Source organism: Hibiscus syriacus, unplaced genomic scaffold, assembly GCF_006381635.1.
Source record: "Hibiscus syriacus cultivar Baekdansim isolate YM2019G1 unplaced genomic scaffold, ASM638163v2 tig00004620_pilon, whole genome shotgun sequence".
Lineage (NCBI taxonomy): Eukaryota > Viridiplantae > Streptophyta > Magnoliopsida > Malvales > Malvaceae > Hibiscus > Hibiscus syriacus.
In genome coordinates, this window is record NW_024062020.1 from 478,134 (window position 1) to 495,406 (window position 17,273).

Genomic DNA, 17,273 nt, shown 5'->3' on the forward strand with positions numbered 1-17,273 from the left:
CCATTTAGATAGGTAAAATATTTTTTTAATAAATATCACATGTAAAACACCTAATCTGATATAAAAAATATTTAAACTATCTAAATAAAGAATAAATATTTTGAATACCTATTTAAATACTTTAAATGTATTATTTTTAAAATAAGTCAGAGTGAAGGAAGCTACGCCACCGCCATGTTGGAGGACGTGTTCATGTTTCCGTTAAAGGTGGCCAGCAATGCTACATGCTAGATTCGTCTCACTTTAATCTTTATACCTTTTTATATTTTAATTCCTTACAATACTTTATTAAAATTTATCTAATGTCTATTGTGTTCAATGATATTATAATTAGTTACGGATATAGAAATACTTTTAAAGATAATATATATATTATTAATAATAAAAAATAAAATAAGTATAAATAAAATTTTAAAGTGGACCTCATAAGTAAAATGAATAATCCTTATTTTATGCTAAAAATCAAAACTAATATCATATATTTTCAACTATTATTATTTTAATAAAAGTATTTAATAATTGAATACTGAGTCAATAGTAAACATTTACAATGTTGTTATCTATTATTGAAATTTTAATTATATTAATTCTTAATATTGTGGTTAACATTAGAATATTATTTCTTTGATTATTTATTAAAAATTATCTCAAATCGTAATATTAACCTTGGTATAAAAAGTGATTTATCACTAAACCATATATTTTTTAATTTCAATATTTCCAAAAGCAATATTGTTTGATAATGTTTAAAGCTGAAATATTATATCATATATTAAATGTCACGTCCCAATTCTAAGGCTATGATTTTTTTAAGTTTAATCATATCTTTAAATTTTTATAATTTAGAAAAATTAAGAGTAAAGTGGTAAATTTGAGAATTAAGAATTTGAGGAAGTCAAAATGGCTCTAAGAAAGATGGGGAGGGACAAAGTTGTCGGTCAAGATCAAATTTCTATCACTGTGTGGTTGGCCCTAGGAGAGGAGGGAGTTAAGTGGTTGACCAATATCTTTAATATTATTTTAGAGACTGCCAAGATGCCAGAGGAGTGGAGAGAGTCTACGGTGATACCAATCTATAAGAATAAAGGAGATCCACAACGTTATGACAACTACAGAGGTATTAAACTACTAAGTCATACAATGAAACTATAGGAAAGGGTGATAGAGGCTAGGTTGAGATAGGTTACTAGGGTTTCGGAAAACCAATTTGGCTTTATGTCAGGCAGGTCTACTACGGAGGCGATTCATCTACTTCGACGGCTTATGGAGAAATATAGGGAAAAAATAGAGATCTTCATATGGCGTTTATTGACCTTGAGAAGGCGTATAATAGCGTTCCCCGCGATACGATCTGGAAGACCTTGGAAAAGAGACGGATCCCAACTGCTTATATCCGGGCGATTCGTGATATGTACTATAGATCTACTACATACGTCAGGACTACAGTTGGTGACACCGAGGCATTCCCGGTGGAAATCGGACTCCACCAGGGGTCAACTCTTAGCCCTTACATCTTCGCCTTGATTATGGACGACATATATTGTGTGACACCAGATGGTGTTCCATGGTGTATGTTTTTTGCTGACGACATTGTCCTAGTTGCTGAAACAAAAACTGAGCTGAATAGTAGACTGGCTACCTGGAAGATTGCTTTGGAAGAAAAAGGTCTGAGGATCAATATTGAAAAGACAGAGTATTTATATTCAAACTTTAGTGGGAACCAGAACGATGAAGATGTAGAAGTATGCATAGAAGGACACGTTCTCTCCTCAAAGGATTGTTTCAAGTACCTAGGGTCTATGATACATAAAGATGGGGGTGTAGATGATTGACGTTACACACCGTATAAAGGCGAGATGGCTAAAGTGGAGGGCTGCTACTGGAGTTTTGTGTGACAAGAAAGTACCTCTAAAACTTAAGGGAACAATTTATAGAATGGCAATAAGACCAACGCTGCTGTATGGATCAGAATGTTGGGCAATCAAAAAGGATCACGTGAGGAGGATGAAGGCTGCAGAAATGAGAATGCTTCGATGAGCATGTGGTAGGACTCTGTCAGATATGACACCAAACTCTGTTACTAGGAGGTCATTAGGGGTGGTGCATGTATCCGAAAAATTGAGGGAGGGAATACTACGGTGGTTTGGGCATGTCCTTAGGCGACAACCATCGGAAGCGGTCAGGATGGTAGAGTCAATTACAGTCGACGGTGCCAGAAGGAGGGGACGACCAAGACGGAAGTGGGAAGACTGCTTGCGATCTGAATGATTTAGCCCTTACCGAGAACATGACCTCTAATAGGAAAGTATGGAGACTTAAGACTAGGGTAATCGAGTAGTTGCGGGTCACAGTCATACAGTGTAACTTCTCTGTCCTCTTTTTAATGCCTTTGTAGTAATTCTCATGACTTCTACTTTTTACGTTTCTTTCATTGGAATTTATAAAGGCTTAGAACTAAGGTAGCGTAGTGGTGTTCCCTTAATTTAGGTTTTAACCCATTTGACTTTTATTCCTTATTGTAGCTTGCTATCGTTGACTTCTATGTAGCCTTCTTTTCAGGTTTCTTCTTTTTAAATTTAGCCAGGTCTTACATTTCTGTCTATATGCAGAGATTTGTATGCAGGGATTACTCCCCATTATAGATGCGCATATGAAGACTGCATATGAAGAATGTTCAACTATGTATTTATTTATTTACTTATACATGAATTGCATTTTATCTTTATTTTTAATTTTTCTGACTGCCGGAGGTCTTCCACAGAAGCTGCTCTCAACCTTGCGTTTAGGGCCAGCCTGCTACCCTACCCCCTTTATCCTATTACATATGGGAATAGGGTTTTTTTGTTGTTGTTATTGTAAAATATTAGGCATATTTTACCTATCATATTGTCATTTTCTTGAATTAAAAAAATAATTATATCAATTTATAACGGCATATCAACTCTTTCATTAAATATTAATAATATGTGATTTGATTTATGTCATTTAAATAGTTAAATGGTTTAATTAATAAAACTAAAATATCAATTATCATATTAAAATCCCAATAATTAAATGCTAACAAGTGTAATTTACTATGTCTCTTCTTTTTAAAATATTTATACGATATCAAATACTTTTCAACACACTTTTAAACTTTTTTAGTTTTATATTAAATAATTTTTATTTGATTTTTATTTAATAGTTTTATTTTTTTATTTTGCTTAAAATTTAAATAAACAATCAAACTCTTAATAATTAATAATTCTTTTTTTGGTACAATAAATTAATTCTTTATGTCACATCATCATTCTTATATAAATTGTCATGTCAACACTACTAATTATTATATCAATATTATAACAATCAACAATGATTTAAATCGTTAAAATAACAATATTAACGTAATTTAGATGTTTGAAAGGGTAATTTTTCGTCAAAAAATAACTTTGATAATTTAGATAAAGTACAATACAAAATACATCTTACACTTTTTTGAATTATAATATATTAATTTGTAAAATTATTTGTTTAAGTTTTTTTATAAATATGAGGTGAATACAATATAACATCTATTTAAAGACTCTCATTCATTTAACAATAAACGGTCACACCCTTGTCATATGTGTTGTTTAAACTCGAAATCTCAATAAATAACAACAAATTCTTTAACCACTGAGATCACTTGATTCGTGCTTGTTTAACTTTTTTTCGTAGCATATTTAAGTATTTTTAATTATAATAGTATTAGTTTATAAAATTAAATTTATGATACCCATATGGGGTGTTCCCTTCTTGTAACCAAATGTTAAGAGGAATTATAATGATTAGTATGTGCTTAAGCGCGCTCGAATCTATATCTATTAAATATTGTAATAATAATTATATTAACTAAAATAAAATTTAATTAACGATTATACTAAAAAATAATAATTAAAAATGATAGTTTTCATATTTAATATAAACATAAATCTTCTAGAACCTCAAGGTCTCAACTTGAGCTAAGGTTGTTTCAAATTTTAAGTAATATAACTTCCTTTTTCGAAAGATATGATCTAATAAAATTAAATGATAAAATTAATCATATAATATTATTTGATAATTTTAAAAAGTATTTTTTATTTTTATAATTTTTTAATTTAATTGATGTTTGATTAATTTATGATATCAATTCATTCAAGACTTTTATATTTATAAATATTTAAGTAAATATTATGTTTACATGAACCATACGATTTTAGTGATTAAATGGATAATTGTTATTTCTAGAGGTTATACATGATGTTTTAGCTTTTTAGAAATATAAGCAATCACTATGTTTACCAAACCAAATAGCCTCAATGGTTAAATTGATGATTGTTATCTATAGAAATTGTGGGTTTGAGCACGTCGTCTGTAGAAATTTGAAATTTATTATCAAATAATGAAAAATATTTGAATAAATACTATATTATAATCACTTCAAATTAAAAAAAATTAGCTTAAAAAGTCACCTTAAATATATGATGAGGAATGCATAAACATAGCAGGCCTATGTGCTGCAAACCCTAAGCCCATGAACCCAATATTCAAGGCCTATACAAAATCCTTATAGTCTATGTTTAAAAATGTTATTTCAAGCCCAAGAGTTGGATATTGACTCAAGGTACTTATATAAATGCAATTAAAATTCGATTTTAACTAAAATAGACTCGAAAATTCACTAATAGATTTTTAATAACCGTATTTTAACTTTTGAAGATGAAAATCTATGTTTTAAATTAGATATCACTATTAAGTACATTTTTCAACTTAATATTTTAATATTAATTTTTTCTAATTTACTCAAATTATGATCTTATTTTTCGCTGAGATTTTTAATATCATTATTTTAAATATAAATTGATTTGCAGAGTTAAAATAAGTTTCCTAAACGTTTTAAGATATTGATTGCAAAATGACATTTTTACCCCACCTGTGAAATATTTAATCTCAATTACATTAATGCATATTTGATGTTGTGTTTCTTATTTTTATCTTGAATGTTATGTATTTCGATTCCCTTTGCGTTTTCTCTGATGGATTACGAGGATCTCTCTGTATATTTGCTGACCTGGAATTAGAGAACATTCTTCGTGTTCTCTTCTTTTCCGTTTGTTTTGTTGGAAAGGGGGAGAGGTTGAAAATGTTTAGTTGTAGCATCCAAGGCTTTTTTTTTATTTAAATTGGGTCGGGTCAAATTTTTAAACAGTCTATCAGATCGGGATAGGTGAAAAATCAAATTTTATCGGGTCGGGTCGGGTCACGTGGATGTCCCTTTCTTCTCGAGGTGGGGGATGGACAAAAAATCCAACCAAACCGATCTACCCTTCTATATGTTCTAAAAAACCGCAAATAAAAAAATGAATTGATAATCAACACTTTTAATTTTGACTGAAAAATGAATGTAATTTCCAAAAATACCCTCAAAGCCTTATTTATATGTCGCTTTCCATCATATAGCGCGAACCCGTTTCGACTGCGTTCGGGCAACGGTCAACACAGTTCGGTCACTTCTTTTACTGCACGCTTAGACAAGTTTCTTAAAATCAAATCATTTCTTTCTTTAGTTTTTTAAATATGCCAAAAAAATTATATTATTTTAAGATTATTTTTTACACTTTTATTTTATTACATTAAAATTTTATATTATTTTTGATTTAAAAAATCTATTCTCTTTTAATTTTGATTTAACTTTTATTTATTCGTGATTGATCTGATCATTCTAAATAAAAAGAAAATAATATTTCAGACCCGTTCTTTAAATTTAGAATTTTTAATAATTTAACTTTTAAACGTTAAAGATAGAAACATTATTAATTAAGTCATATAGTTTTTAATCATCGATTATAGTTTATTAGTAGCCAATTTGATAAAAACCTTTTGATAAAAGAATTGATAAAACGTATAAAGGAATTTTTTTATAGCAGTTATATTAACAATTAAAAATAAAAGTAATAGAAATTAATAAAACAATTAAATTTTAAATAAAAAATATAACAACTTAACATTATGCAATTAAAATATAAAAATTAGATTTTTTAAAATTTAAAATAATGGAAATAGCTGTGACAAATTTTAATTTCTTTTCTCTCTCTCTAACAAAAGATAAAACAAAATCATTTTTTTCTTCTTTCTGTCTAAAAACACTCCATCACTTGCAAAGACAAAGTTCAGAGAAACGCAGAAAGGAAAGTTCATTTTTTTTCTTTCTTAAACTTGCTAAAAGAAAGGGTTTTAAAAATAAGCAATCTTTGACTTGTTTCTCTCTCTCTCTCTTTTTTTTTTGTATTTATGTTTTTGTTGGCTGCCTTTTTAGGCATGCTTTTGAATGGAGGGAGTGGGATCAAAGGAAAAGATTTGGTTGAGGAGATTTTTGGGGGTTATTGTTGGGATTTGAGAGCTAGGGTTTTTGGTTTTCGGTTCTTTGTTGTAATGTTGTGTTGTTGGGGTTCATGTATTGTTTGGATCTAAGGATATTTAGATTGAGAGCTTAAATTTTTAAAACAAAAAGTTGCAGCTTTTCCACTTTTGTTTTGTCAAATGGAAGGAAGCAAAAAGGTTAAGACTTTGGTTTTGGTTTGGTTGATCTCGGTGCTGCTACATCCATTCTGGCTTGTCTCTGCTAATGTGGAAGGTAAGCTTATCTTACTTTCTTTTTCTATTTTTCTTGCAGCATCCCATTTTTGTTATTTTCCTTCAATTACTTTTGAGTTTGATCCTTGATTTTTGCAAAAATGTTTTGGTGTTTGCAGAATGAGTTTTTGGAGTTCGTTATATAAATTTGGCTTTAACTTTGAAAATGAGTTTGCTTTGATTAGTATGCATACCTGTTTTCCTGATGATTGGAAAAAATTTCACCTTTTTTCTTGTCTTTTGCTCTTAGGAGATTACTTAGAAGTGCTTAATTTGATTGTATGGATTCTGATCCTTGTTTTCGATCAAATGGTAGTATTATGCAATATGGTTTTACAATTTGTGACTTTTGTTGTAATGGTTATATTGGTGCTATAAAGAAAATGTCCAAGAATTTTTTTTTTAAAAAAGTGGCTTTGTTATAATTTCAGATAATGACATTTTATTGTTCACAGCAGTTGCCACTTTGGGCATTAAATGTTGGTGATACTATAGAAATCATGGCTGCTACGCACAATTAAATTGTTTTCACGCCCTCGCTGGTTTGATAGCTGATCTATCATGCCCTTGAGGTCATTAAACTCACACTGTTTAATATTAGAGAATATTGCTTTTTTGTTGGTTAACTACTGGTTCAATCATCAATGTATAATCATGGAACACAATTTATTTACATTTGACTTCCCGTACTTTAAAATATAGTAGATTTTGTTTCTGGAAGTGTCTAAGTATGATAATGCCAATGTCTTGTCCTCTTTTGAACTGTTTAAGCTTCTTCAAGTAACCATGCTTTCTGTTTGTTTCTAGACCTGCTAATGCTTGGTACGTGTTTTTGAATGATGAATCTGCTTTCTAAGTAGAGCTCAGTAGCTGGATCGGCTGTGCTATATATTTTAACGTATGCATTGTTAGTTAGTGTCATCATCTTACCATCTTTACTTCTTGAAACAGGTGATGCATTGCACAGCCTAAGGACCAACTTGAACGATCCTAACAATGTACTGCAGAGTTGGGATCCTACCCTTGTTAACCCCTGCACATGGTTTCATGTTACATGTAACAATGATAATAGTGTTATTAGAGTGTAAGGTCTTTGTTCCCTTTGTTGCCTCCTGAGTACATGGTTGCAGCTTAAAAATTGTGTTTTACTGATTTTGCAAGGTTTAACTTGTGTAATGTCTACTTCTGCATCCAAAATTTCAGTGATCTTGGAAATGCAGCTTTATCTGGTATGCTTGTACCACAGCTTGGCTTGCTTAAGAATTTGCAGTACCTGTAAGTCATGCAATGCCTTGATAATTCTAGCTGTTTTCTATTTATATGGTTGGTTTGGCTTTGATGTGCTTGCTTCCAAGTAAGATATGCAATTGCTTTCTGTTTGTCCGTAAAAGGAAGAAATTGTTCATGACAATTATTGTTGCAAATATGCTTCATTAGTCACTTGACCAGTAGAGTGGTTGAGGGTCCCACCTGCTTCATTTAGTTTATTAAACTCTTCTCATAGTCCATTTGTAATTCAGAGAAAAGGCTCACCTATAATTCTTCTCTTTATGGTTCAGAGGCAGTCTTCCTTGGGGTTGACCAAAACTCGATTCAACTCGAAAAAGTCAATTTTTTTTTCAAATTTAGAGTTAATCAAATTGAGTTATTTGTTTCAAATCAACTCAATCAAGTGATTAGATTTTTTGAGTTCAAGTTTAGCTGAAATTTTACAACTAGAATATCCCAGAAACTGATTAACAAATTGGTGTAAATACCCTGTGTTTGGGTCCCTGCCAATTTAAAAAATGAGCAAATTGTCCCCTTTCAACAAAAATTTCAAAATCTTTTTCATTTTTTCAAAAACAGAAAATTTAAAAAGGTTTTCCACGAATTTATAAAAAAATTATAATTTTTCCCATCATCTGTGAATAATATCTTTTGACTAGGATCACAAAGCTCTTAACATATATTTACTAAGTGCAAGTAAGTTCGCTTATCAACATGAGTATTCCATCCTACTAGATTTTAGAGGTGAAGATGCATGGAGTTCATAACTCATAAGCATTATGAAGCTGCTAAACATTTATTCTTTCCTGACCAGTTATTGAGCTGATCTGTTTAGTGGGCTTTGTGGGAGGATGGATAGTACTATGTGATATATCACATTGCTATATTTGACTTGGTTGTTTGTTTTCCTTGAACATGACAAGAGGGCATTTTTATCGCTATTATATGATGGCCTTCCGAACATTTCCTTTAGGCATCAAGACAAATATGATAATCCAGAACTTAGTTTTCAGTTGGTGCACAGTTTATTTGCCTTAGTATTTCATTGCCTTTCTTCCTTTTGAGACATTTTTTTATGACAGGGAGCTTTACAGTAATAACATAAGTGGACCAATTCCTAGTGATCTTGGGAATTTGACTAGCTTGGTGAGCTTGGATCTTTATTTGAATAGTTTCAGTGGTCCTATTCCAGAATCCTTGGGCAGGCTGTCAAAATTGCGATTCCTGTAAGCATATTTACTTTGCATCTATTCCGTCTCACTCTTTATTTTTGTTTATTTTATGTTGAGTTGCATGTAATACTGAGGGCTGTGTTACTTTTAGAATCATGTTATTGGCAAAACAGAAGTATACTTGATTTGAGGTGAACAAAGAAACAGAAACAATTTATATGTTTACTAATATTTGTTTAATTAAGATATAATCAAGGGTAAGATATTACCCCCCCTCACCACCATACACGCATATGCATACGCACACTCAAGAGCATCTTCAGTATTCAGAAATAATATTTTAATAAGTCTATGACATCAGCATGTGCAAGTTCATAGCATTAGGTTTCTTCATTAACTACAATTGTTCGGTCAATTTTTTGCTGTAAGTTGTTCGGTTAAATTTCTGTTTACTAAAAACATCCGGAAGTAATTGAAACTGACATTTAAAAGCTAAATTTTTTTTCCATGGTCAATTCCCCCCTCCCCCCGGTAAGCTCGAGTATGCAGGTTCAGCATTGGTAAGTGTCGTACATTCACTCATATTGCCAGGGAAGATACTGGTTGAGCAACTGAAGCTTTAAACAAATAGCTTTATCTAATTATGATTTTGAATGGCTGTTATAGTTTAAAGTTTGCTTGATATAAAATCTCGTGATTTGTTTAGATCTTAACTTCTATTGTTGAAACTTTTGTGCGAGGATAGCCGGCTTAACAACAACACCTTGATGGGTCCTATCCCTATGACATTAACTAATATCACGTCTCTTCAAGTCCTGTGAGTGCTAAACTTATGTCTTTTGTCAAGAGCTATAACTCTTTTTCTCTTCTGAGATATAATCTAGCACTACTTATACATCCACGAATTGCACTGTGAAATGTAGGGATCTTTCAAATAATCATCTCTCTGGTGAGGTTCCAGATAATGGCTCCTTCTCACTATTCACTCCCATCAGGTTGGTTTTTAGTGATCTGAATTCTGCTTTTTATTGGCTTACAAGTTGGGGAACCTTATGTGTTTGTTGTTCCATATGCAGTTTTGCTAACAACTTGGATCTGTGTGGCCCGGTTACTGGACGCCCATGCCCAGGATCGCCTCCCTTTTCTCCTCCTCCTCCTTTTGTTCCACCACCACCAATTTCTTCACCAAGTAATATTCCTTTGATATCATATTTTAAATCTATTGAGCTGCCTTTCATGGTCTCTATGTGCAGTATTTATTTATTTTTTGGTTTTGTTGCTATTCTTGCTGTCAGACTGTTTTAGTAGTTTCACTTGACATTATATAATCTGCCAAACTTTGTTTTTTAGCATTTTATCCCCATAATTCTGTGATTTTGTGGCATGCATGTAACATCAATTAAAAATTAATGTCCCTGCCCTTTTCTTCCAGGCGAATCTCATCTCAGTTTGCACATCCAGTCCTTTAGTTCCATAACTTTAAATGAACTGCATCATTATGATCATTTATTGTGATGAGATGTAATTATCAATAGTGCATTTTAGTGAAGAGTTGTGTATGTAAATTTCCTGTGATTTTGATGCATTCTCTTGGTTTTAGTGCAAAGGAAGTGGCTCTTATGTTTTGCATTTGATGTTCTAACTTTTCATCTTATAATATTTTAGGTGGGAATAGTGTTACTGGTGCAATAGCTGGAGGAGTTGCAGCTGGTGCTGCCTTACTGTTTGCCGCTCCTGCAATTGCATTTGCATGGTGGCGCAGGCGGAAGCCACAGGAATTTTTCTTTGATGTACCTGGTTAGAGCCATAAATTGAACTTTTACTGGGTTGAAGGCTTCGAATGTTGGTTGCAGTTATAGTATCACCTGTTTACATGTCTTTGCAGCGGAGGAGGACCCAGAAGTGCATCTTGGGCAGCTGAAGAGGTTTTCATTACGAGAACTGCAAGTTGCCACCGACAGTTTTAGCCACAAAAATATTCTGGGTAGAGGTGGATTTGGTAAGGTTTACAAAGGACGATTAGCTGATGGTTCACTGGTGGCTGTTAAAAGATTGAAAGAAGAGCGTACACCTGGTGGGGAGTTACAATTTCAAACAGAGGTAGAGATGATCAGCATGGCTGTGCATCGGAATCTCCTCAGGCTGCGTGGATTTTGTATGACACCAACTGAACGGTTACTTGTTTATCCTTACATGGCTAATGGGAGTGTTGCATCATGTCTAAGAGGTAAAGGCAACAAGTTTCAGTAGTCTAATTCCTTATTTTTCCTTTGAGCAGGTGGGGGGGTCTTTTAACTTTTATTTGTTGAAATTGTTACAACCAATTAACTTTTAATCTGTGAACATCTAGCATTGCTTTCCGTCTGGACTATATTTACTTGTTTTCTTGTAGAACGTTCTCCATCACAACCTCCACTTGATTGGCCAACACGGAAGAGAATAGCATTGGGATCTGCTAGAGGTCTTTCTTATTTGCATGATCACTGTGACCCAAAGATCATTCATCGTGATGTAAAAGCTGCAAATATTTTGTTGGATGAGGAGTTTGAAGCTGTTGTTGGTGACTTTGGGTTGGCTAAACTTATGGACTACAAGGATACCCATGTAACTACTGCTGTACGTGGCACAATTGGACATATTGCTCCTGAATATCTCTCTACTGGTAAATCTTCTGAGAAAACTGATGTTTTTGGCTATGGCATAATGCTTCTGGAGCTTATCACTGGACAGCGGGCCTTTGATCTTGCTCGGCTTGCAAATGATGATGATGTCATGTTGCTTGATTGGGTATGGATATGTTTACTTTTTGCCACTTTAGTCTTCATTTAACTGATCTGTTTACAATATTCTTGATTCTTATATCCTTAAATGATAATCCATCCACTTTTCAATTGCTTCCTGGATAGCTGCCTGATTCTCATTATTATACGTTTCTTGACCATGGGGATATGTTAAAGCTGTCAGATTGATATTAGTTCTGATGTCATGTGACGATAAAACAAACTAAGTCATCTCCTAGAGAAATGAATCTTTCAAACATTGAGAAAGCAACGGGAGCTTTATATATGCTTGTGTTGCAATGCACCAGCTATAGAAAGGAAGTGAAGCTGCCAAGGATGGCAAGCACTAGTTCTACCTATAGAGTCCAAAACAAAGTGGTGTTTTTCGATTCTTCTTAAGGATTCATGGTCTATTTCACGCTGGTTGATTCGGTTGATCCGTTTTCCTTTTTCAGGTCAAAGGACTTCTGAAGGAGAAGAAGCTGGAGTTACTAGTTGATCCCGATCTCCAGACCAACTATGTGGATACCGAGGTAGAGCAGTTAATCCAGGTTGCTTTGCTATGCACACAAGGTTCCCCAATGGACCGGCCAAAGATGTCAGAAGTAGTTAGAATGCTGGAAGGTGATGGGTTGGTTGAGAGGTGGGATGAGTGGCAAAAAGTTGAAGTTCTAAGGCAGGAGGTCGAACTTGCTCCTCATCCCAACTCTGATTGGATCGTGGACTCAACCGACAATCTACATGCTGTGGAGTTATCTGGTCCAAGGTGACCATGGCATGGCTACAGTAAAGAGGGAAAGTTTTTACTAGTTATTTTTTAAGGCAACCTTTTTTTTATTTGATGGCCGTTTCCTGATTTATGCCTCCTGCAAGTCCAGTCCGCATTGTATTCATTACATTGTGCAAATTTGTATCTTTTTCCTGCAGTTTGATTGAGCCATGATGTTTCCAAGTAGTTCCTGCAGTGGCAGTCAGTCTCACCCTTCTTGGCACTTCATCTGCTCCCAGTTTAATTCTTTGTGACAGACAGACATGCCAAATGGGTCTTGGGCTCGGCCTGGAATTTTCTAGGGGATTTAATTTTTCCGTTTTCTTTTTCTTGAATGGCAGTACATGTTTATAGATTGCACGTTCGAAACTTTTGTATACCTGTTACGTAATCGCAAGGGCCATCTGCTGCTGCTAATTGTCGACTCATATCCGAAAAACCTGAGCAGCAACATTGGGTGTTTCTGCTTTGTTTCTCCATTTTTCTCTCATAAGATAACATATTCTTTCAAAGTGTTTAACCACTAACAATGGCCTCTTTGAAGCTAGTTTCAGAAAGAAATTTGTATTTCCACATCATCTCAATTATGGCCGTAAATGAGACAAGTCGAGTCCGAGTATTGTTGAGTTCAATTCACTTGAAAAAAATCAAAATTAAACTTGACTCAACTAAATTTTCAAAACTAAGTTCGACTTGAAAGTTTGTTGATTAAAATTTGTCAAACTCGACTTGAATTTGTAATCAAAAATTAAAACTTTACTCAAATTTGAAAAATTTTGAACCTTGGGAACTTTTTTAAATACAAAATACTCAGACTTGATTTAAACTCGAATCTGAACCTAAATACAAAAATATCTTATATTGTATTTTAAAAAAAATACATAAATGTCAATGTTATTAATAATTTAATTTAAAATATTAAATTTTTAATATTGAAATTTCAATATATTTTTCAAGTAGTTCCCTTCAACTCATTAAAATCTTGAGTCAAATTTAAATTCAAATCTATTTGCCTAAATCAATGTTAATTGAACTTTGATCGAATTAAACTAAAGTAACTTGTAATCTATCGTCTCATTTACAACATGAATCTTAACTTGAAATAACCCTCTTAAAGTTAGGTAAGTACTAGGACGGCCTTCCGTGATACACAACTTGCACTCGGGAAATTTATTGACCTTGTGTATAAAGATTATCACCATATCTTATCATTCAAATCCGCTCCAGGGAAAGGCCCAAAAATAAGACGACTGGCCGAAATGGTTTCCCTTAATAGCGACTAGTATGGGAATTATCTTCAAAAGAGCCATTGGATCCAAGGTTCGAATTCTGTCTCGAGAAAAGGTTTGGATATGAGAAGAATTCATCATCCATTGAAGACAATCTCTGCGGCTGGTGCTGAAGGTAATCTTGTTCAACTGCATGGTCACTGGAAACGGGTGAATTGAAACCTATTTTCAGTTTGTCGACTGAAGGAAGATCTGCTGCATCTGATGCTTGGTGTACCTGCTCCTGATGTACTTGATGGGAGTCTCGAGAATATAAAGTATCAGCATGATTACTAAAAGGATTCTCAGGACTGCTACTCTCAGGGACCTGTTCATCCTTTTTCTGTGTAAATTCAGCAATTCTAACTTGGGCAAGACTTGCAGCCGAATGAGCTGCAGCTGCTGCATTCTCGGCATTTTCAGAAGCTGCCTGAGCAGCAGCTAAAACATCCCGTAGGTCTATGTTGGCCTCATTTTTTGGTCTCAAAATAGACAGGTGAATCACTTGGTCTTGCAGAAATTGACGCAGGAGATAATGGAGGAGAAATGAATGGCAGAAACTGTTTATTTTGTTTAGCTCCAGCGGGATCATTGGACATTTCATTTTCTCTAGTCGCTAAATTTTCTTGCATCAATATCTCAGGCTCCAAAGGTGACGTTTGTGATACATATCCAGAAGCGCTAGGTTTTCTAGATGATACACGGTCAACACTGGGCTTTGGAGCAGCTGGTGAATGTGGGCTAATTACTGGCGCTGACACAGCATTTGTTCTTGGCTGCAATGACACCTTAGGAACTTCAGGTAAATCTAATGGGTCAAAGTTGCATCAGAATCAGGCTGCTCAACTTGGGCATGATCAGCAGCAGAAATTGTTTCATTGTGTTTCTTTGTAGGCAGGGGCAACTTAGATCCGCTGACAAACTCAGTTGGGCCATTCTGACAAACAAAAAGGCAACTCCAATGAGACGAGAACAGAAAACAAGAGTAGTCAGAGTCTAAAATTACTTACCAATAAGTCTTCACGTGGTTTGAAAAACTCGTTCTCAGTGGAAGCTGGATCCCACTCCAACTCATGCTCTTCAGCAATTTCTTTAAGAAGCTTCAATTTTATTTGGGTGAAGGAGCACGTACAGATAACAGTTCTATCAACTGCATTAAGAATTTACAAGAAGGCTGTCAACTGGAAGATTATAAATACAAAATGAGAATACACACTCCACCTTCAAATTTATACTACCTGACAACCACAGTCTGGCCGGAGCTCAGTTGCAGCTGATAAAAATTCCTTCCCATACTTGGAAGTAAATAACATTTGAACCTGCAACAACTCTGTAGATCGGCACATCTTGGTGCAGCAAAGCAAATGCTAGATGCCGCTTCCTTCAAATCTAAGGGACATTCCCTGAAAACAGATGGTTACTCATTGTTTATTCTACAAAACGCGGTATATTCTTGAATCTTTGAGCAACTCCAGAAATTATTATAAATTATGAAGCTTCTATATTATTCAAGTAATATGCGATACTAATGTTCATAACTACATTAAAAAGGTGCTAATAATTCACATATGCAGCTTCCGAAAGGCAGCTCAAGATTTTAATATCCACATGACAATGTATAGGAGAAGGGTAGTTATAGAGAATTTACTGAATCAAACATTCAATAAACTATATTGAAGGTGAAACTACTCCCTCACTCAATTTCCAAAACCCCTTCCACAAATATTTGCTCCCATCCCTCGACCTAATCTGACTTAAAGTTGAAATCATCAACTAGGTACATTGCAAAATTCATCCTACCAAACTGGGTCAGACCCAAAGCAACAAAAATGCAAATTGAAAATATTATATCATTGAGGAAGAAAAAGAATGCAGAAATTTGAAGCAATAACCTTTGGAACTCTATGATTGGAAGACGGACAGCAATAAGCTCGCAAAACAGCTCAAGTATTTCCTGAGCAGCCATTATATTCTCCTCCCCTATTATATGCTCCACCTGAAATGAAAACCCAAGCATTGCCTCTTAAAGACTATCGAATTCAATCAAAGCACTAAAAAAGTTGCGAAAAAACAGGAAATTTAGACTATCAAAAAACATATATGCGCTTCACCTAACATTTTTTTTTAAATGTAAAGATATACCCGGATTCGAGCAGTAGCTTCTTGGCCAGTCTCAAGAAGCTTAGCAATGTCGCGGCGCATCTGCTTTATTTGAATCTCTCTCCTATTCCTCAACAACTTTATCCGCGGAATTGTCAATTTTAGCAAAGTTTTGCTGCATAATTCCCAAAAATTATCAAACTTACGGTTAATCGAGCTAAACTTTCAAAATTTATCAAAAATATGTGTAAACAAAGTGAAAAACAAGATAATATAAAATTATTAAAAAGAAAACAGCAAAAAAAGAGGTAAAATCAATGAATTAAGAAGTAAAAATCAACAAATTAAGAAACGAAAATGAAGAGGTACCATTTAGCAGCTTCGAAGCCTTTGTTGAAAAAGGAATCGAGCATAGACATAATGAAAAGATGCGATTTACAGCAAAATCCGAGACCAAGAAAATAGGGAAAAAGAGATTGAAGAAAACAAGGTTCAGTATTTATAGAAGGTTCGAAGATTTGAAAATGGGGATTAACATTTTTTTTCTTAGATACGAAGGTTAAGTAATTTAGGATTTTTTTTTACGAATTTCGGAATTTTCAGGAGAAGAAAATCGAGTTTTAACTTTTATTTCTAAAGAATTAGAATTAAAATCCCTTAAAATATAATATTTTAATAAATTTACTCTAACAAAATCATATCTTTTTGGTGTAATAGTTAAATTGTATTTTTTAAGGGTAAAATACATATTAAACCTCTTATTATTAAAAGTTACAAAATGATCTCTTGAACATATGATATTGCTTTGTTGAGTCTTTTGAGTATTAAAAGTTACAAAATGGTCATCCGACTATTTATATGTTACAAGCTCGTTATTTTCCATTAAAAAATTAGCGATCATCTAATAGAGATATTAACCTATTAACTAGGACATGATAAAATATGGTCTCAGAATAATTTTAGCTATATTTTATAGATTGAGTCTATGTATACATATGTCGTCGAGTTAGTGATTGAAAGCAATGACGATATTAGTAAACATCTTTAAAATATGATTTTATCGTATTTTAATTAGCAGATTAACGTGTAACTTAGATGAACATATATTTTTTAACGAAAGAGGATTATTTTAAAATATATGAATGGTTGGATTGTTATTTTATAAATTTTAATAGTAGATGACTCAACAACAAAACATCATCTTATAGTTAAGATATCATTTTGTAACTTTTAATAGTCAGAGAACTAAACAAAGTAACATCATATAGTTGGAGGATCATTA

General features: G+C 33.3%; 1 protein-coding gene and 1 pseudogene across 1 annotated transcript; one reads left to right on the forward strand and one right to left on the reverse strand.

Moving 5' to 3' along the window:
* The first annotated feature begins 6,540 nt into the window (after nucleotides 1-6,540).
* On the forward strand, nucleotides 6,541-12,828 carry LOC120195774 (somatic embryogenesis receptor kinase 1). Its single transcript, XM_039197698.1, has 11 exons — nucleotides 6,541-6,634; nucleotides 7,585-7,717; nucleotides 7,837-7,908; nucleotides 8,985-9,128; nucleotides 9,820-9,891; nucleotides 9,998-10,069; nucleotides 10,151-10,263; nucleotides 10,740-10,871; nucleotides 10,960-11,301; nucleotides 11,467-11,861; nucleotides 12,310-12,828. The coding sequence occupies exons 1-11, from the start codon at nucleotides 6,541-6,543 to the stop codon at nucleotides 12,622-12,624; spliced, it is 1,884 nt and encodes a 627-aa protein (XP_039053629.1). The 3' UTR covers nucleotides 12,625-12,828.
* A 918-nt stretch (nucleotides 12,829-13,746) lies between these two features.
* LOC120195784 lies at nucleotides 13,747-16,511 on the reverse strand (annotated as a pseudogene).
* Between the last annotated feature and the right edge of the window lie 762 nt (nucleotides 16,512-17,273).

Coding starts and splice junctions, on each gene's coding strand:
- LOC120195774 (XM_039197698.1), top strand. CDS start 6,541: ATGGAAGGAAGCAAAAAGGTTAAGACTTTGGTTTTGGTTTGGTTGATC. Junction 6,635..7,584: donor TGTCTCTGCTAATGTGGAAG/GTAAGCTTATCT, acceptor TTCTTGAAACAG/GTGATGCATTGCACAGCCTA. Junction 10,070..10,150: donor TCACTATTCACTCCCATCAG/GTTGGTTTTTAG, acceptor TTCCATATGCAG/TTTTGCTAACAACTTGGATC.